This window comes from Scyliorhinus torazame, chromosome 14 (genome assembly GCF_047496885.1).
Source record: "Scyliorhinus torazame isolate Kashiwa2021f chromosome 14, sScyTor2.1, whole genome shotgun sequence".
Classification (NCBI taxonomy): Eukaryota; Metazoa; Chordata; class Chondrichthyes; order Carcharhiniformes; family Scyliorhinidae; genus Scyliorhinus; species Scyliorhinus torazame.
In genome coordinates this window covers 38,498,319-38,519,757 of record NC_092720.1, presented here as the reverse complement: position 1 = coordinate 38,519,757, position 21,439 = coordinate 38,498,319, and the positions used below count along the sequence as shown (strand labels likewise).

The window sequence follows — 21,439 nt, the reverse complement described above, 5'->3', positions numbered from 1 at the left end:
TCGCTGATTGGATGAGGGGGTGGCTCTGGTGAGAGTTGCTGATTGGATGAGGTGGTGGCTCTGGTGAGTCGCTGATTGGATGAGGGTGTGGCTATGATGAGAGTTGCTGATTGGATGAGGTGGTGGCTATGGTGAGTGTTGCTGGTTGGATGAGGGTGTGGCTATGGTGAGAATTGCTGATTGGATGAGGGCGTGGCTATGGTGAGAGTTGCTAATTGGATGAGGGGGTGGCTCTGGTGAGAGTTGCTGACTGGATAAGGTGGCCCTGGTGAGAGTTGCTGATTGGATGAGGTGGATTGGATGAGGTGAGGTGATGGCTATGGTGAGAGTGCTGTTTGGAAGAGGGTGTGGCTAAGGTGAGAGTTGCTGATTGGATGAGGGGGTGACTCTGGTGATAGTTGCTGATTGGATGAAGGGGATGGCTATGGTGAATGTTACTGATTGGATGAGGTGGTGGCTATGGTGAGTGTTGCTGATTGGATGAGGCGGTGGCTATGGGGAAAGTGCTGATTGGATGAGGTGGTGGCTATGGGGAAAGTGCTGATTGGATGAGGTGGTGGCTATGGGGAAAGTGCTGATTGGATGAGGGGGTGGCTATGGTGAGTGTTGCTGATTGAATGAGGTGGCTCTGGTGAGAGTTGCTGATTGGATGAGGGGGTGGCCCTGGTGAGTTGCTAATTGGATGAGGGGGTGGCTCTGGTGAGAGTTGCTGATTGGATTAGGTGGCTCTGGTGAGAGTTGCTGATTGGATGAGGTGGTGGCTATGGTGAGTGTTGCTGGTTGGATGAGGGTGTGGCTATGGTGAGAATTGCTGATTGGATGAGGGGGTGCCTATGGAGAGAGTTGCTAATTAGATGAGGGGGTGGCTCTGGTGAGAGTTGCTGACTGGATGAGGTGGCTCTGGTGAGTCGCTGATTGGATGAGGGGGTGGCTCTGGTGAGAGTTGCTGATTGGATGAGGTGAGATGGTGGCTATGGTGAGAGTGCTGTTTGGAAGAGGGGGTGGCTATGGTGAGAGCTGCTGATTGGATGAGGGGGTGACTCTGGTGATAGTTGCTGATTGGATGAGGGAGTGACCCTGGTGATAGTTGCTGATTGGATGAAGGGGATGGCTATGGTGAGTGTTACTGATTGGATGAGGTGGTGGCTATGGTGAGTGTTGCTGATTGGATGTGGTGGTGGCTATGGGGAAAGTGCTGATTTGATGAGGTGGTGGCTATGGGGAAAGTGCTGATTGGATGAGGGGGTGGCCATGGTGAGTGCTGCTGATTGAATGAGGTGGCTCTGGTGAGAATTGCTGATTGGATGAGGTGTGGTGATGGCTCTGGTGAGTGTTGCTGATTGGATGAGGTGGTGGCTCTGGTGAGTCGCTGATTGGATGAGGGGGTGGCTATGGTGAGTGTTGCTGTTTGGATGAGGGTGTGGCTATGGTGAGAATTGCTGATTGGATGAGGGGGTGCCTATGGTGCGAGTTGCTGATTGGATGAGGGGGTGGCTTTTGGTAAATCATTTCTTTGAAAAAGGAGCTGGCAGTAGTTTGTTTGCCAATTTGCTGTGATGTATTTGGAGAGGAATTCACGGTTGCTGATCAATATAGTAAGCAGTCGAAGAACATGGTGAAAATTCTTGTACCAGCAGCTGCGTTACTTTTATGAAATTCTGATTTAAAGATGTCATGTCTTCAAAACACGAATTAAACATGTGCAAGAGCTAATCCTGTTGGTGGGGTGTCATATTGATTAACTGACCAGAGAGCGATAAGAAATAAAGTCTTCATCAAGAGGGTGGGTTTCCTCTGGGTGCTCCAGTTTCTTCCCACAGTCCAAAGGTGCGCAGGCTAAGTGGATTGGCCAATGCGAAATTGCCCCTTAGTGTTCATAGTTTGGGTGGTGTTACAGGGAAAGGGTGGGGGATTGGGCCTTGGGAGGGTGGTCTTTCGAAGGGTGCAGACTCGATGGGCCGAATTACCTTCCTCTACACTGTAGGATTTCTATAATTCTGCGGGGATTCTAAGAGACAAACTCTTAAACATCAAGGGAACTGCTACAAAATGGATGTGTTTTTTTCTACAAACGTTAACCAGTATATATCAGTGAGCCTTAATTTCAGATGGAAATTGTCTCAATTTATGAGAGTTAGCATGTCTGCCTTGTTTTTTCTCAAGACATAAGTTCGTTCACAATAAAAGAACAAATCATCTTCTGCCATTGCCAGTCACATATTGTACAGTCTAAATTTTCTACAATATCACTATTATGGAAACGGTTTGTTGTCTTTTTAATTTGTTCTCTAGATGTAGACATTGCTGGCAAGATCTCAATGATGGCCCCATTCATGTTTTCTTAATACTTATTCATGGGCCACCTTCTTGAACAAGTGCAGTTCTTGTGCTGATTGTCCTGCAATGGTGTGGACAGGGGAGGATTCCAGACTCTAGATCCAGCAACAATAAATAAGTGATGGTATATGCCCAAGTCAGGATGCTGTATTACTTCTCCATGATAGATCTTTTTTTTGACTAGCTAGTGTTAATGTAAGCTCAGTGACTGGCTGCAAATCATCTTGCAGATGGTGCGTACTGTAGTTCCAAATGCCCCAGTGATGGGAATGGGTTCAGTCATGGTATTTTGAAGATCTGTAGAGCTGTTCGTTGTACCTCCCATTTGTTCGTCCAAGTTGGGATCCTGTCTGGATCCTGCAGTAGTCTGGCGGGATTGTTTCCCATTTTAGGGAAGCTACAAATGGAGCAGAATGTTGCACAGTGGCTAGCATTGCTGCCTCACGGCGTCAGGGACCCGGGTTCGATTCCAACCTTGGGTGACTGTCTGTGTGGAGTTTGCATGTTCTCCCCGTGTCTGCGTGGGTTTCCTCCAGGTGGTCTGGTTTCCTCCCACAGTCCAGGGATATGCAGGTTAGCTAAATTGCCCCTTAGTGTCCAAAGATATGCAGGTTAGGTGGCATTCCAGAGAAAAGGTGGGGTGCTCTTTCAGAGGGTCGGTGCAGACTCAATGGACCGAATGGCCTCCTTCTGCACTGTAGGGATTCTATGGGATTATGAATCAGTCGGTGAATAACTTAACTCAAAATCTTGCACAGTGAAGATCACTGGTGAAGCAGCTCAAAGCTTTTTGGGCCGAGGGTACTTCCTTGAGCTTGTGCAATGATTTATTGTGTTTAGCCTGTGATATGATGAGTGCCTGGTATAAATAACTTAAAAATAGAGAGAGAGAGAGAAGAGCTGACGAATAAAGATTGAGGGAAGTGACTAAACTGGATAGAAGACCAGAGTGAGTACAGCTGCTGTATAATGTATTCGGGCAAAGTGATCAACTCCTAAAAGCATCATGACTATTTAAAAGGAAAAGACTGTTCTCTTGAGTGATTCAATAAAATTGCATTTATTAAAGATTTCTAGATTTGTCATTTATTTTGGATAAATAAATATTTGATTCAAAACTGAGATGCCCTTTGGACTTTTAACTTTCAGCCAGGGGTATTCATTTAATGGTCTTGTTCAACTTGCCTAAATAACTAGGTTTTTCCATTTCACTGGTTTGATGAAGGGAGTGAGTCAAATAGTTTGTGAAATGGTTAGCTAGTGAAGTTTCATATGACATGCAACTCAGCAATTTGCTGGGATATACTTGGTTTTAAATCAGTAATAGCACCTGTCATGCATTCATATAGGAAATGACAAAATTCTGACCTGGAAATGCTGGAAGTAACAAATGCCCAATGTCTTGTTGCAGCGATAAGCAGCTAATTGCAGAAGGACCTGGTGAAACTGTGCTGTCAGCTGAAGAAGAGGCAGCGCGAGTAGCGTTGCGTAAAATTTATGGCTATACAGAAAACAGACGACCTTGGGATTATTCCAACTTCACAAAGCAACCTGTGGCAACCAAGGCTCTGAGCAATTAATGGGCTGAACTCGTCCTATGTGACGTACATCATCCAAGTATTACTTCTGGCTATGGGACCCTAACCATTGTGCAAATATTCATCATTTTTCAGCTGTAATAAAGACATTAAAAATCAGTTTTTAGTATTTATTGCAAAAGTATTTGGGGGAAAGTTGTATCCTAATAATGTCTACCGTTCCAGTCGCCATTTTATACAAAGGATATAGAGGCACTGGAGTGGGTATAAAAATAAAGATTTGCAATGATTATACCAGAGCTATGGGGTTATATATTTCATGGGAGGATTAACAGGCCGTCCTTTTGTGCTCAAAAGAGGTGATTGAGGTCTGATAGAGGTTTTTAAATTACGAATGGTTTGATAGCATAGACATGTTTCCATTTAGTGGGGTGGGGGAGAGAGACCAAAACCAAGTCCATAATTATAAGATCGTCGCCATTAAATCAAATGGAGAATAGAAGAAACTTCTTCAGCCAAAGAGTGGTGAGAGTGTGGATCTCTACCCCAGAGAATAATTGAAGTAAATAATACAGATGAATTAAGGTTTCAGTTTATAAATAAATGTCTTGTCACTGGATGATGTGATATCACTACTGAATCAGCCACTTGCTGTAAAAATGTTAAGGATAGTAGCAGTAGCTAGATAAACATATGAAGGAGAAAGAAAGTGAGGGTTAATCTGATAGATGAGGAAGCTTGAGGGAAGGATGCAATGGTTGGGTCAAATGGTCTGTTTCTGTGCTGTATATAATATACTATTTTTGGATATCACTTCTAATTGCCTTGCATTGTTAACTGACATTTAATTTAAAGCTGTCCGGTGATGTTATGGGCCAGGGTTTAGAGAACTCCAAAGTGTATCATGGAGTTCACCTGACCCACAACTTTTAATAGATTGTGGTATGGGGAGCACATGACCCACTCTACAGGTGTGGTGCAGCAGACATCTAACTGTAATTTTTAAAGCAAAACAATGTTTATTCTATGAACTCAAGTTAACCTTTTTAAAAACATACAGTGAACATCTTAGCAACCATTAATTCAAATACAACCCCCAAAGAATACAACACTACGTAATCCTTAATAAATTCCCAACACATCCAGAAAACAAAAGACCCTTTTAACACAAGAGATCAGGTTTAAATTCTCGAATGAGAGCAGTTATCCTTTTGAAATCACCCAAATGAACACTTTAGCTTGTGGAGAGATCCATGCACATCTGTTGACTTTCACTACAGCTCTTTGAAAACAAAACTAAAAACTCACTCTATAGCAGCCTGCTCAAAAACGAAAGTAAAGCAGATAGACAGCCCAGCTCCACCCACTCTCGGACATTACTGCAGTAATAAACACCCATTTCTTAAAGGTACACCCACTACAGTTATTCTATAAAAGACACCCATTTCTTAAAGGTACTCTCACATGACAGTGAAACGCAAAGATCATTTCAATTGCCATTTATTTTTTTAAAATAAATTCCTCCTTGATTTAATGGATGATTGGTATAGAAACCCTCATCAGATTGACCCTTTTAATTCATTCAGGATTAATTTTTGGATTTGGGTTTATTGTCATGTGTACTGAGATACAGTGAAATGTGTTGTTCTACGTGCAGTCCAGCCAGATCGTTCCATACATGAATGATAGATACACAATGTAAATACATAGACATCGGGTGAAGCATATGGAGTGTCGTACTACTCAGTAGAGAAGATGCGTGGAAAGATCAGTTCAGTCAATAAGAGGGTCATTCAGGAGCCTGGTAACAGCGGGGAAGAAGCTGTTTTTGAATCTGTTAGTGCGTGTTCTCCAGACTTTTGTATCTCCTGCCCAATGGACCAGGTTGGAAGAGAGGGTCTTTGATTATGCTGCCCACTTTCCCAATGCAGCGGGAGGTGCAGACAGTCAATGGATGGGTTCATGTGAGGGACTGGGCTGTGTTCACAGCTCTCTGTAGTTTCTTACGGTCTTGGGCCGAGCAGTTGGCACACCAGGCTGTGATGCAGCCAGATAGGATACTTTATATGATGCATCTGTAAACATTGGTAAGAGTAATGTTGGAATGAGTAATGATATTGCTCGGATATCTTGTGGTTTTTTTTGTCCTCTTTCTTGCTGTACAATACAGAAAATATTTTTGAGCCATTTTGATGCCATGGATTCAGGTTTAATTACATTAGCATACTCTTGTCAAAAAAGGTTACGGTAATGTTTGACGTATGTTTTAAATTACATTTTTATTTTTACCATTTTCAGACTAGGATTCTGAGCAGCAAGAGATGGAGAATAGGATATGGATAGCTGGGGATTATCATTGACCAGAAACTGAACTGAACTGGACTGTCATATAAATATTGTGGCTACAAGAACAGGTCAGGGGCTAGGAATCCTGCAGTGAGTAACTAACCTCCTGACTCTCCAAAGCCTGTCCAGTATCTACAAGGCTCAAGGCTGGAGTGTGATGGAACAATCTCCACTTTCCTGGATGGATGCAGCTCCAACAGCATTCCAGAAGCTTGACACCATCCAGGACAAAGCAGCCCATTTGATTGGCACCCCATGCACCACCTTCAATGTTCACTCCCTCCACCACTGACGCACTGTGGCAGCAATTTGTACCACCTACAAGATGTGCTGCAGGAACTCACCAAGGCTCCTTCGGCAGCACCTTCCAAACCCATGACCACTACCATCTAGAAGGACAACGAACAAGAGCAGCAGATCTGGGGACACCCTGACCGGAGATTCCCAAGGTCAAGGATGGCAGATGCATGGGAATAGCACCACCTGAAAGTTTCCATCCAAGCCACTTACCATTCTGACTTGGAAATATATCGCTGTTCCATCACTGTCACTGGGTCAAAGTCCTGGAACTCCCTCCCTAACGACAGTGGGTGTACCTACACCACGGTGACTGCAGAGGTTCAAGAAGACAGCTCACCACCACATACTCTGGGGCAGTTATTGATGGGGAATAAATGTTCACCTAGTCAGTGACACCCAGATCCCATAAACAAATGAAAAAAAACATTGGCAGGGTGTTGCACAGAGATCTGTATTGGTGCCAAGATCCCTTTAAATTTTTTTCATTCTGCACAATCTTGTTACTTGCATGGTGCCTTTTACGTTTTCTTGCACAGCTGCAAATGTTTGTATCATTTAAGGCAGAGGGCCTGTCCGGTACCTACCCAACATACGTGCAACTTAATGGAAAATTGATCAAACCCTTGACTAGTCACCTCATTTTTTAACAAGATGTGACAAAAGAGCCGAATATCCCTGTTTGCCACTGAAACAATGATTGGCAGCATTGTAAGCGTTGATATAAGCATAACATCGCACATTAAAGAATGAATGTAGGCAAATATTGAGTCATCTACTTCACACCTAAAAACAATAGTGTGCTTTCTAAATAGTGAAAAGTTAGAAACAGTAGTGGTCCAAAGGATTAAAATGCACAACTTGCTGAAATGTCATGGACCGGTGCAGAAAATAATCAAAAAGAGAATCGAATGCTGTACTTTATGTTTAGAAGATTGAAATGCAACAGCTATACAAAGCCATGAAACTAGGCCTGGTGGACCATTTCAGTTCCGGACACTGCATCATAGATTATTTTTACCTTGGTGAGTGTGTGACATAGAATTACAGAATGATACCCAGATGCCAAGTGTTAAAAACAGAATACAAATAATTTGGAATTATCAGCATTTTTTTTTTTTATATATATATTTTATTAAAGTTTTCAAACACAATTTTTCCCCCTTACAAAAACGGGAACATGATAACTGATAGATAACATTGTTTAAATAAAATAGTGAACTAACAAAATAACATGAAATAGTGCTCCCCCCCCGCCCCTTCACCCCATCTAGAACACAATTTACCCTTCCCTCCCCCCCCCCCCCCCCCCTCTGGGCTGCTGCTGCTGGCTATCTATTTTCCCCCTAACGTTCCGCTAGATAGTCGAGGAACGGTTGCCACCGCCAGGTGAACCCCTGAGCCAATCTTCTCAGCGCAAACTTCATCCGCTCCAGTTTTATGAACCCTGCCATATCGTTTATCCAGGCCTCCACGCCGGGGTGTTTCGCTTCCTTCCACATGAGTAAAATCCTACGCCGGGCTACTAGGGACGCAAAGGCCACAATATCGGCCTCTTTCGTCTCCTGCACTCACGGCTCATCCGCTACCCCAAATATAGCTAACCCCCAGCTTGGCTTGACCCGGACCTTCACCACCTTCAAGATCACTCTTGCCACTCCCCTCCAATACCCCTCCAGTGCCGGACACGACCAAAACATGTGTGTTGTTCGCCGAGCTTCCCCCGCACCTCCCACACCTGTCCTCCACTCCGAAGAACCTGCTCAACCTCGCTCCTGTTATGTGTGCTCTATGTAGCACCTTAAATTGGACCAGGCTAAGCCTGGCACACGAGGAAGAGGAATTTACCCTACTTAGGGCATCAGCCCACAAACCCTCATCAATCTCCTCCCCGAGCTCTTCTTCCCATTTTCCTTTCAGTTCTTCTACCTGCTCCTCCCCCTCTTCTCTCATCTCCCGGTATATTTCGGACACTTTGCCCTCCCCGACCCACACCCCCGAAAGCACTCTATCCTGGATCCCCTGTGTCGGGAGCAGCGGAAATTCCCTCACCTGTTGTCTTGTGAACACCCTCACCTGCATATACCTAAAGATATTCCCCGGAGGCAGCTCATACTTTTCCTCTAGCGCTCGCAAACGTCCCATCTATAAATAACTCTCCCACTCTCCTAATTCCTGCCCGGTGCCAGCTCTGGAACCCTCCGTCCAACCTCCCTGGGGCAAACCTATGGTTGTTCCTGATCGGGGACCACACCGAGGCTCCCAGCACACCCCCTGTCGCCTCCATTGCCCCCAGATACTTAATGTTGCCGCCGCCACTGGGTTTGTGGTAAACCTTTTCGGGGAGAGCGGTAGTGGCGCCGTCACCAGCGCTTTTAAGCTCGTTCCTTTACAGGATGCCATCTCCAGCCTTTTCCACGCCGCCCCCTCTCCCTCTATCATCCACTTACGGATCATCGCCACATTGGCGGCCCAGTTATAGTCGCCCAAATTCGGCAACGCCAGTCCCACTCTGTCCCTGCTACGTTGCAGGAACCCCCTCCTTACCCTCTGGGCCGTCCCTGCCCATACGAAGCTCATGATGCTCCTATGTATTTTTTTGAAAAAGGCCTTAGTGATCAATATAGGGAGACATTGAAACACAAATAGGAACCTCGGGAGGACCATCATCTTAATCGCCTGCATTCTGCCCGCCAGTGACAGCGGCTGCATATCCCACCTTTTGAAATCCTCTTCCATTTACTCCACCAGCCAAGTCAGATTGAGTCTGTGTAAGGTTCCCCAGCTCCTGGCTATCTGAATCCCCAGGTATCGGAAGTTTCTTTCCACTCTCCTTAGCGGCAGGCCATCTATCCCTCTACTCTATCCCCAGGGTGTATCACGAAAAGCTCACTTTCCCATGTTAAGCCTATATCCCGAGAAATCTCCCAACTCCCTCAATATCTGCATAACCTCTGTCATCCCCCCCACTGGATCCGCCACATACAGCAGTAGGTCATCTGCGTAGAGTGATGTTCCTCTCCCCCTCTAACCACCCCTCTCCATTTCCTGGAGTCTCTCAGCGCTATGGCCAGTGGTTCAATTGCCAGCGCGAACAGTAATGGGGACAGCGGGCATCCCTGTCTTGTTCCCCTATGTAGTCGAAAATACTCCGACCTTTGCCGATTTGTGACTACACTTGCCATTGGGGCCCCATAGAGGAGTTTAACCCAGCTGGCAAACCCCTCCCCGAACCCCAACCTCCTCAGCACCTCCCATAGATACTCCCACTCTACCCTATCAAATGCCTTCTCTGCATCCATTGCTGCCACTATCTCTGCCTCCCCCTCTGCTGGGGGCATCATTATTACCCCCAATAGCCGTCGCACGTTGACATTCAATTGTCTCCTCTTTACGAACCCTGTCTGATCTTCATGCACCACCCCCGGGACACAATCCTCTATCCTCATTGTCAGCACCTTTGCCAGCAACTTGGCGTCCACATTCAGGAGCGAGATAGGCCTATAAGACCCGCATTGCAGCGGGTCTTTATCTCGCTTCAGGATTAGTGATATCGTCGCCTCCGACATTGTCGGGGGTAGGGTCCCCCCTTCTCTGGCCTCGTTAAAGGTTCTTACCAGCAGCGGGGCCAACAAGTCCACGTATTTCCTGTAAAATTCCACCGGGAACCCGTCAGGTCCCGGGGCCTTCCCTGCCTGCATGTTCCCCAGCCCTTTGGTCACCTCGGCCACCCCAATTGGCGCACTCAAAATCTCCCCCAGTAATCTTTCCCTCTCTTTGGCCTCTGTTTTCCCCTTGTGAGCCCTGATGGAGATCAACTCTCTCCTGACCAGTTCCTATTCTAATTTGATCCAGAAAGGTTGAATCTTTTTTTTTTGTTGGTATTTTAAAACAAAACTTTATTCTGAATACAGTGTTAAACTCTTTAACTTCGCACCCGAAAAGAACAGCTTACAACTACCCCTTAACACTACTACTCAATTCCCCATTGAACAACAAGAAAAGAAACATACAGCTTGCAATCCCGCTTAAAAATCAGCAAGGCATGTAGTTATACTTGCTTTACAGAACAGATTTGCGCCCCAGTTAGAACCCCTGCAGACTCTAGCCCTTCAGACTCTGGCTGAATATCTTCACATAGCTGCTTCAACTGGGTTGTTTCAGCTTCTTCCTTGTCTTCAGACAAGATTGCTCTGCTTTAAAATATTATTGCTCTTTTTAAAACTATCCTTCTAGGAAAGAAAAACTGCCTTTACTTGTGGTTAAAAAGAATTAGGGTTGCCAGATCAGACTTCAACTCCTCTCTCCCAAAAGCTATGTCAAAATATCTCGCTCTACCTTAGCTCCACACAGTACTGACATCATCTCTCCAATCTAAAAAACAAATTAACTTTCCAGGGACTGAAAGTACATGAACTCCCCAGGGTCTATCACCGGTCCAACCACAGTGCATTAACCCGGACTGAAAAACACGTTCTTCTGTCAATTTCACCTTCTGGCTGCTAAAAGCTCCAAGGACCTGCAAAACAGAATCCTTAAAAAAAAAACAGGACCACTGCAGTCAACCACACTCTAACTCTCAGACTTAAGGCCGGGATTCTCCCAGAATTGGCAGGGCGGCCCATACCGGCGCCAAGAGCGGCGTGAACCACTCCGGCATCGGGCCGCCCGGAAGTTGCGAAATCCTCCGCAATTCTGGGGGCTAGGCCAGCACGAGTTGGCGCATGCGCAGAACCGCTGGCGTGTTTCCTTTTTATAAATTTTTTGATTGGATTTTTGAACAGAGTATATTTTGCCGTTATGTACACAGGATATGATATATATATATATAAGTAGGCATCCGTTTGTGCCGGCGAGTCACTTCTGGAGGGCAATCCTCGAATGAGTCTGGTGCTGTTGTTGCCCCTCGCTTCTCCCAGCCGGATTTTGCCGCCGTTGTCTTCTCGTGCACACTGCCACTTAAGCCGGCCCTTCCGTCTTCCGCTTGTATTCTCATTTTTCTCTGTTCCTGTGGATGTCAAGTTTGTTAATGTTTCCCTGCCTCCCTGGCTCTCCTCTATTGTTCCCTGTCTCTACTAGTGATAATTTACCAAAGATTCACTAGACTCTGGGGTGGTCCCGGCGGATTGGAAATTAGCAAACGTGACACCACTGTTTAAAAAAGGAGGTAGGCATAAAGCGGTTAATTATAGGCCAGTGAGCTTAACTTCGGTAGTAGGAAAGATGCTGGACTCTATCTTCAAGGAAGAAATAGCGAGGCATCTGGATGGAAATTTTCCCATTGGGCAGAGGCAGCATGGGTTCATAAAGGGCAGGTCGTGCCTAACTAATTTAGTGGAATTTTTGGAGGACATTACCAGTGCGGTAGATAACAGGGAGCCAATGGATGTGGTATATCTAGATTTCCAGAAAGCCTTTGACAAGGTGCCACACAAAAGGTTGCTGCATAAGATAAAGGGCATTAAGGGTAAAGTAGTAGCATGGATAGAGGATTGGTTAATTAATAGAAAGCAAAGAGTGGGGATTAATGGGTGTTTCTCTGGTTGGCAATCAGTAGCTAGTGGTGTCCCTCAGGGATCAGTGTTGGGCCCACAATTGTTCACAATTTACATAGATGATTTGGAGTTGGGGACCAAGGGCAATGTGTCCAAGTTTGCAGACGACACTAAGATGAGTGGTAAAGCAAAAAGTGCAGAGGATACTGAAAGTCTGCAGAGGGATTTGGATAGGTTAAGTGAATGGGTTAGAGTTTGGCAGATGGAATACAATGTTGACAAATGTGAGATTGTCCATTTTGGTAGGAATAACAGCAAAAGGGATTATTATCTAAATGATAAAATATTAAAACATGCTGCTGTGCAGAGAGACCTGGGTGTGCTAGTGCATGAGTCGCAAAATGTTGGTTTACAGGTGCAACAGGTGATTAAGAAGGCGAATGGAATTTTGTCCTTCATTGCTAGAGGGATGAAGTTTAAAACTAGGGAGGTTATGCTGCAATTGTATAAGGTGTTAGTGAGGCCACACCTGGAGTATTGTGTTCAGTATTGGTCTCCTTACTTGAGAAAGGGCATACTGGCACTGGAGAGTGTGCAGAGGAGATTCACTAGGTTAATCCCAGAGCTGAAGGGGTTGGATTACGAGGAGAGGTTGAGTAGACTGGGACTGTATTCGTTGGAATTTGGAAGGATGAGGGGGAATCTTATAGCACCATATAAAATTATGAAGGGAATAGATAGGATAGATGTGGGCAGGTTGTTTCCACTGGCGGGTGAAAGCAGAACTAGGGGGCATAGCCTCAAAATAAGGGGAAATAGATTTAGGACTGCGTTTAGGAGGAACGTCTTCACCCAAAGGGTTGTGAATCTATGGAATTCCTTGCCCAGTGAAGCAGTAGAGGTTCCTTCATTGAATGCTTTTAAGATAAAGATAGATAATTTTTTGAAGAATAAAGGGATTAAGGGTTATGGTGTTCGGGCCGGAAAGTGGAGCTGAGTCCACAAAAGATCAGCCATGATCTCATTGAATGGTGGAGCAGGCCCGAGGGGCCAGATGGCCTACTCCTGCTCCTAGTTCTTATATTCTTATGTTCTCTTCTCCCCCCCTCCACCCCGCCCCTGTGGTTCACCTTTCCTTCCTCTTAGATTGAGTTGTCCCCCCCCCCCACACTCCCGGTCTATCTCACCCTCTCATGCTTTGGCTGCTTTCCCCTAGTTCCTGGCTACCTGGCCAAATTTTCTCCATTTGGAGAGATTCTGGAAAGGTTGAATCATAACCGTTACAACTGGATTCCAAACTATAGCTCAAATCCTTAATATGACTTTAAAAGCCGTACTATGCAGGGAAATGCATTGGCTATTAATAAATGTCACCATTTAATGGCAGCCCCCACCATTCCAAACCTAACTTTTTTCTCCTCCCTCCATCCCTGATTCCTCGTTCGGTGAGAGATCTGACTTCTTTTAATGGATGCTAATATGATGAAAGATGATGGGCCACCTCCCCATGTAACCGAAGGGACGCAGGGGGGTGGGGGGAGGTGGAGGTGATGGTGAAAGAAAAATACTTGAAGGTGCAGCAAAGAGAGCAATGTACCAATGATATTTGCATTCACTGGCAAGATTTTAAAAATAACCTATATTATAGATTAGGCAGTGTGGACCTGCCAGGTAGAAGTATTGAACAGTATATTCAGCTTTAAACATGGTGATATAATGCAGGCAACCTGCAATCAAATTTAGAAGGATCCAAACATTATAATTTCACTTACCAATGCATGTAAAGTAAAAACCATAAGATGTAGGACAGAAGTAGGCCATTCGGCCCATTGAGTCTGATCCACCATTCAATGAGATCATGGCTGATCTGATTATAATCCTCAACTTCACTTTCCGGCCTTCTCCCCATAACCTTTAATTCCCTTACTGATCAAACATCTGTCTATCACAGCCTTGAACATAACGACCTAGCATTTACGGCTCTATGATAAAAAATTCCACAGATTCATTACCCTCTGAGACACTGATCTCCAAATAATCAATCGCGATCGACAGGTTGATCCCGGGATCTTGAACAATAGATTGACATTGCCTGCCGATCTGTGCCAAATTGCACGAGGCTCGAGATTTCTTGTAATGATGAACAAATCAGCTCATTGATTTGTGTCGAACAATGCCAAAAAAATCTGTGGGACTCGGGCAATGTGTTTCTTGCAGGTGCCAAAACTTGGAATAAGCTGGTTGAATACAAAATGATAAGCGAGGAGCCAGGAATGAGGCCAAAAGCTTACCATTTCCACCAGGAATGGGAAAACAAATTTATTTCCGCTAATGTCAAAGGCAAGATCATTTGTCGCGTTTGTCAACAGTGTAGCCTTGTGTAAAAGAGGTAATTTGGAACTGCATCACAAGACAATGCACATTAAATTTCCCTTTAAACAGCGTGATTTGGACAAAGTTGGGGAGTCAAAGGGAATTTTGAAAGCTCAAGTCACTCAAAACCTTGGCTCAAGGCAAGGCTAGCAAAGAGGCGTCTTATCACATTGCATAAACCATTCACCGATGGCAAAGTTATCAAGGAGGCTGATGTTACTACCAACACTTCATTCAAAGTCTTGAAAAACATGAAATTACGTCAAGCATCAAGAGCATGCCACTTGGTGCTTGAACAGTAGTCAGAAGGGTGGACATGTCTCAGCAAATACACTAAGACTTATCTAGCTGTAAAAGTTTCTCACTGCGGTTTGATGGATCAGTAAACATGACGGATACGGCCTAGCTGATTGTTTTTGTTCACATGGCATTCAGAAACTCAACAACAAAGGAGGACTTTCTCACTCATTTGCCACTTAAAGAGACAACAGACCAGAATGTTTACAACAAATTCAAAAAGTACATTGGGCAGCACGATGGCACAATGGTTAGCACAGTTGCTTCTCAGTTCCAGGGTTCCAGGTTCGATTCCCAGCTTGGGTCACTGACTGCGGATCTCCCCGTATTTGCGTGGGTTTCCTCCGCGTGCTCCGGTTTCCTCCCACAGTCCAAAGATGTGCCGGTTAGGTGGATTGGCCGTGCTAAATTGTCCTGAGTGTCCGAAAAAGGTTAGGTGGGGTTATGGGGATAGAGAGGACGTATGGGGAGAGGGTGGAGGTATGGGCTTGGGTAGGGTGCACTTCCCAAGGGCCGGTGCAGACTCGATGGGCCAAATGGCCTCCTGCACTTTAATTCTATGATTCTGCATGACCGAGAAAAACATTCCAATCAAGGAACTGGTTTCAATAGCAACCGATGGTGCACCGTCAATGCTGGGTGTCAATACAGGCTTTAATAAAGTTGAGTTTTTAAGAGTAGATCTTGTGCTGAATTTGGATTCTAAACGTAATCTTGTGCTTAAAAAGGTTGGAGATCACGGGTCTGAGAGAAGAAAATCCTCCTAATCGCTGTCTTAAATGGACGACCTCTTACTCTAAGATTATGCCCTCTGGTCCTAGACTCTCCCACATGAGGAAACATCTTCTCGACATTTACCATGTCAAGCCCCCTGAGAATCCTATATGTCTCGATAAGGTCGCCATGCATTCTTCTAAACTCCAATGAGTACAGTCCCAATCTAATTAACCACACCTCATTAGAAAAATCCCTCCATACCCGGGATCAACATAGTGAACATTCTCTGGACTGCCTCCAAGGCCAGTATATCTAAGACAAGGGGACCAAAACTGTTCATGGTATTCCAGGTGTGGTCTATCTAGTGCCTTGTATAGTTTTAGTAGGATTTCCCTATTTTTACACTCCATTCCCTTTGAAATAAAGGCCAACATTCTATTTGCTTTCCCAATTACCTGCTGAACTTGCATGCTAAATGTTTGTAATTTACACACGACGACCCCCAAATCTCTGCGCTGCAGCTTTCTGCAGTCTTTCTCCATTTAAATAATATTCAGCTCCTTTATTCTTCCTACAAAAATGCATAACTTCATATATTTCTATGTTATATTCCATGCAAGCACTAGATTCGAATAGAATGTAAAGTAACTTTAAAATTATATTTTACATTTTCCCCCAAAACATAATTTTATATTAACCTGAGGAGTAAATGAGATGTATCCGCTGTTGGCAGAAATCAGTTTAAAGACACATTGTTGAAAAAGGACAGGCTCCAGTCAATGGATGCAGTTTCACTTTCTTGTTACATTCTGGCATTCTCTGATGTTTTATCAAACTTAAGAGGAATCTTTGATGACATATTAGCCACCTGAATATTTTCTTAATTTAGAATCCTGGAATGAGATGAAATAATTGCAAATACAATCTGCAATTTGCAATGTGATATAAGGGAGCCAACATATATCATCAGATGGAAATGGAATGTGTTTTAAAATGTAGTGGAAATGCCGGCGTTGGACTGGGGTGATCACAGTAAGAAGTCGTACAACACCAGGTTAAAGTCCAACAGGTTTGTTTCAAATCACTAGCTTTCGGAGCCCTGCTCCTTCCTCAGGTGAATGAAGAGGTAGGTTCCAGAAACATATATATAGACAAAGTCAAAGATGCAAGACGATACTTTGAATGTGAGTATTTGCAGATAATTAAGTCTACAGATCCAGAGAGTGGGGTAGCCCCAGATTAAAGAGGTGTGAATTGTCTCAAGCCAGGACAGTTGGTAGGATTTCGCAAGCCCAGGCCAGATGGTGGGGGGTGAATGTGATGTGACATGAATCCAAGGTCCCGGTTGAGGCCGTACTCGTGTGCGGAACTTTGCTATAAGTTTCTGCTCGGCGATTCTGCGTTGTCGCGCGTCCTAAAGGCTGCCTTGGAGAACGCTTACTCGAAGATCAGAGGCTGAATACATTTTAAAATGTAATGTAGGAATCCCTTGGATTGCTGGATTTCTATTTTTCCCCATATATGAATGTTAATGTCCCAAGAGCCACTTTCTGGTAAGAAGCTGCAGTCTTGGTATTGTTGCCTCGTGATAAGGTCTCATTGCTGTATGGTTGACCTCCCCAGCAGGTAGGTTAAAGATCAGTCCTTTTACATATTTGATCAAAATGACAATATTTAACCAGCAATAGTAAATCATTGATTCTTCGTTAAAGTGTGAGAGCAAAGATCATCATCAAGCTGTAATCACAGAAAATGTTGCATTGTGTCTGACAGAGATTCTTCTCATTCTTTCTGATGAAAGCCGATGTAACTGCTGCTTTCCAACAGATTCTACTCTGGTTAGAATCTACCAGGAAAAGTGGAAAGTTGTCCGTGCGTCTTGTTCATGAAAAATGACAACGCCAATCTGTCAACTTACCATCCCGTCAGTCTATTCTTAGTCAATGGCAAAATAATGGGAGGTATGCACTTAGCAATAACCTGTTCACCAATACCCAATTTAGAATCTGCCAGGATCATTTGGCTCCCGACCTTATTATTGCCTGGTCCAAATCCGCACAGAAAAGCTGAATTTCAGAAGGGATATGAGAGTGACTGCCTTCGACAGCAATACATTTGATCAAAGTGTGGCATCAATGAGCCCGAGAAAAATCAATGGGAATCGATGAAACTTATTACTGGTTAGAGTCATACTTAGAGCAGAGGAAGATAATTGTGATTATGGGAGGTCAATCATTTCACCCAGGATGTTGCTGCAGGAGATCCTCAGGGCAAACGTCTTCAGCTGCTTCATCAATCACCTTCTCTCCAACTTAAGGTCAAAAGTGCAGATGTTCATGGGTGATTGTGTAATATATTCTAGTCTATTTGCAACTGCTCAGATGATGCCTCAGTCTGCCCCCACGTGAATCAATCGAGAGAATATGCAAACTTGGGCTGAACATTCAGGCTGCACAAGTGCCAGGCAATAACCACCTCCAAGAGAAAGTCTAACCTCCTCCCCTTGACCTTCAACGGCATCACCATCGTCACATTTTTACCAGAAATATCCAGGGTGTCACCAGTGACTGAAAAATTAACACAACCAGCCTCATAAATACTGCAACTACAACAATGTGTCAGAGACAGTATTGTGCAATGTGTGATTAGCCTCCTGACTCTCCAAAGCCATTCCATCATCTGCAAGGCATAAGTCATTAATTAGCATGATGTAATAATCTCCACTTGCCTGGATGAGTGCACCTCCAAAAGCACTCTCAAGAAGCTCAGCTCCACGCAGAATAAAACAGCCCAGTTGACTGGCATCTCATCCACCAAGAGTTCGGGCCCTCCGCCATCAGTGCACAATTTTCAGAGGGTGTTCCATTTGCAGGATGCCCTGTACCAACTCTCTAAAGCTTCTTCGATAGCACCTGCTTCTACCACTGCCTCAATCACTTCAGAGCAGCAGCTATGTGTGAAGGACACGACCTGCATGTTCCCCTCCAGATCCCAGAACCTTGGAAATATATCACCATCACTGAGTCAAAATCCAAGGAATTCGTACTTAAAAGCACCGATGGATTATTTTCAGAGCACCAATAGTTCAAGAAAGTGGTTCACCACCACCTTCACAGGAGCAGTTAGGGATTGGCAACAAAATGCTGCCAGTGATGCCCAAATTTCATGAATCGTTAGTAGTTTTTAAAAAAAACATGTATTTTTAGATTATTCTCGAGTTGGCACTTGTTGTTTGAGGTCCAACTTGCATATATTAATGGTACTTCTTTGCAGATGGATCCTGACCATAAAGAAGCAGATCAGGTCAGAGGAGAATATGTCCGGTTTGTGTATCCACTTAAGATAAAAGCAAATCGCTGTGGATGCTGGAATCTGAAACAAAACCAGAAAATACTGGACAATCTCAGCAGGTCTGACAGCATCTGTGGAGAGAAAAGGGGGAACGAACGTTTCAAGTCTGGATGATTATCTCTCCACAGATGCTGTCAGGCTTGCTGAGATTGTCCAGCATTTTCTGTTTTTGTTTGTGCGTCTACTTGTTCAGTTCTGTCCACATCTGTTGGCTTCAGAGGGTAGTAAAATGGGATATGGGTTAAATTAAACTCTGAAGAAGTCAAAGACAACAGTCCTTTTTGGAACCTTTAGTCTCAGGCGTAGAGGATGTGAGTTGTCCAGCTTGCCCTCAAGGTGGTCAGTCTTAACGCTGTTGCTTCACAACGCCAGGGTCCCAGGTTCGATTCCCGGCTTGGATCACTGTCTGTGCGGAGTCTGCACGTTCTCCCCGTGTCTGTGTGGGTTTCCTCCGGGTGCTCCGGTTTCCTCCCACAAGCCCCGAAAGACGTGCTTGTTAGGTGAATTGGACATTCTGAATTCTCCCTCTGTGTACCCAAACAGGTGACTAGGGGCTTTTCACAATAACTTCATTGCAGTGTTAATGTAAGCCTACTTGTGACAATAAAACTTATGATTAGTAGTATTATAAAGATTATTGATTAATTACATTATAATTCATGGTAAGGTTTTTCATTATTACACTGCTGATAATAAAGTCAGTATAAATTATTATCTTCTATCTGCCAACCAAAACTCTTGGTTTATATAAAGCACATAAGGGATTTATGACATTGAATTCAGTTCTAAATAAGTAGTATTAAAACCGCTGCTTTATCCTGCTTTAGAAAAACTGTGTGAAAAACTACCACAGCCGAAAACCAGATTTCCTCCCACCGCGGAAGCTAAGAAATATCTTTCACACAAAGCGACAATCTAGTTGGTACTCGAGATTCTTCTCGGGTCAACACTCATTATATATGGATTCTGTTAAATTTACACATCTAAACAATTAGATACATTCCCAGTTGGAATAATGTGTTACCAATCAAAAATTCAGCACGGAAGATGTTTCAATGAAGAGGAAGGAAATCCGCTAGATTATGGCTTTTCTGTACAATGCAGTTCAGACAAATATTATTTAGAGAACATTCGGAATAGCGGCGCCAACATGATTTTTTTTCCATACCAGAAACTGTGCTTCCTTTCATTGGGGACTGTGGGCAGTCATGAGCTGACTGCAGGTCAACTACACGGCTCTACTGCGCCTCCTCCTGGACGTTCCGCAGATACAGCCGCAAACTCCAACGATTATTTGCATCGCACTGACCATCACTTCCAGTACTCCAACCAAAAAGAGTCCACTGAATGTGATCCTGTGAATCATCTTTTGAAACCTTACATCCGTCTCTAAGGTGGGAGCAGTCGGTGTGGCTTTCACGCTGGAGACTGTTAATTTATTGATAGGGGCGGTAGAAAAGTTGGTACCTGTTGGATCCGTTGGCACAAATGGTACAATGTGAGAGCCAGTTTGATTAATTCCGCAATTGGCTTCCATAAACCACTTCAAATCAATATTGACTTTTGAAAGAGACCTGGAAAAAAAAGATTTTCAATAAATTCAGTGCATACTTTTTGTGTATAATTCAATTTTTCTCCAGCTTTTCTATCAGGGTGCAGAATAGACTGGGCTGAGATTGTGTGTAGATCTCTGTCAATGTCAGTAGCTGGTGCACAGATTAGCAAAGAAGGATTTTTTGTGATATTTCTTTAATGCCTTAATGGGGAGCATCTGGATAGATAGATGCAAGAGATAAATTAAACTGTGATGTGGAGATGCCTGCGTTGGACTGGGGTGGGCACAGTAAGAAGTCTTACAACACCAGGTTAAAGTCCAACAGGTTTGTTTGGAATCACTAGCTTTCGGAGCTCAGCTCCTTCATCAGGTGCGACTCACCTGATGAAGGAGCTGTGCCCCGAAAGCTAGTGATTCCAAACAAACCTGTTGAACTTTAACCTGGTGTTGTAAGACTTCTTAAATTAAACTGGATCAACTGCAACACATCTGTATAAAACAGTCGCTGGGTCACAGCTAGAAAGTTCTGGTCGCCACACTCGTGATTGTACTTGAAAGGGTGCAGAGGAGATCCACCAGGATGTTGCCTGGCTAGAGCGTTTCAGCTAGGAAGAAGGGCTGGTTAGGCTGGGGTTGTTCTCCTGAGGGCAGAGAAGGCTGAGGGGTGACCTGATCAAGGTGTACAAAATTATAAAGGACATAGATAGGAATAACCAGGGTGCATTGATTAAGATAATGGGCAGGAGATTGAGAGGGGATTTGAGGGGAAAAATTCACCACAGGTAACGGCAATCTGGAACTCACTGCCCGAAAGTGTGGTAGAGGAGGGAACCCTCACAACATTTACAACGCATTTAAATGAACACTTGAAACGCCATAACATACAAGGCTACTGCAGACCGCCACAGACACCATGGGCCGAAGGGCCACTTCCTGTGTTGTAAAACTCTCTGACTAACTAAATCAAGGCGGACCACCGGGCACATCACCTTAGTCAAAAAAAACTTACAGCACCAGGTTAAAGTCTAACAGGTTTGTTTCGAACCTCGTGTTGTAAGACCTCTTACTGTGCCCACCCCAGACCGATGCTGGCATCTCCATGTCAAAAAAACCTGTTGCTGTTAATTTAAGAT

At 44.4% G+C, this 21,439-nt stretch overlaps 2 protein-coding genes across 4 annotated transcripts in view; one reads left to right on the top strand and one right to left on the bottom strand.

Annotated features, from left to right (window-relative positions):
• Nucleotides 1-4,034, top strand: part of LOC140389656 (large ribosomal subunit protein mL44-like) — a 35,913-nt gene extending 31,879 nt beyond the window's left edge. Inside the window, exon 4 of the mRNA XM_072473985.1 lies at nucleotides 3,749-4,034. Coding sequence (XP_072330086.1) covers nucleotides 3,749-3,917 — 169 coding nt within the window. The 3' untranslated portion in view covers nucleotides 3,918-4,034. The remainder of the gene's footprint in view (nucleotides 1-3,748) is intronic.
• LOC140389659 (transmembrane 4 L6 family member 20-like) overlaps nucleotides 1-21,439 on the bottom strand; it is a 165,455-nt gene that overhangs the window by 140,726 nt on the left and 3,290 nt on the right. For 2 of the 3 annotated variants that reach the window (XR_011934440.1, XR_011934439.1), the window contains exon 4: nucleotides 19,920-20,325. Coding sequence is in view for 1 of the 3 variants with exons in the window: in XM_072473995.1 (XP_072330096.1) it covers nucleotides 19,980-20,325 (346 nt within the window). In the remaining 2 variants the exon portion in view is untranslated. Of the gene's footprint in view, nucleotides 1-14,287; nucleotides 20,326-21,439 lie in introns of those variants that run through there. The other variant, XM_072473995.1, reaches the window with a different exon arrangement.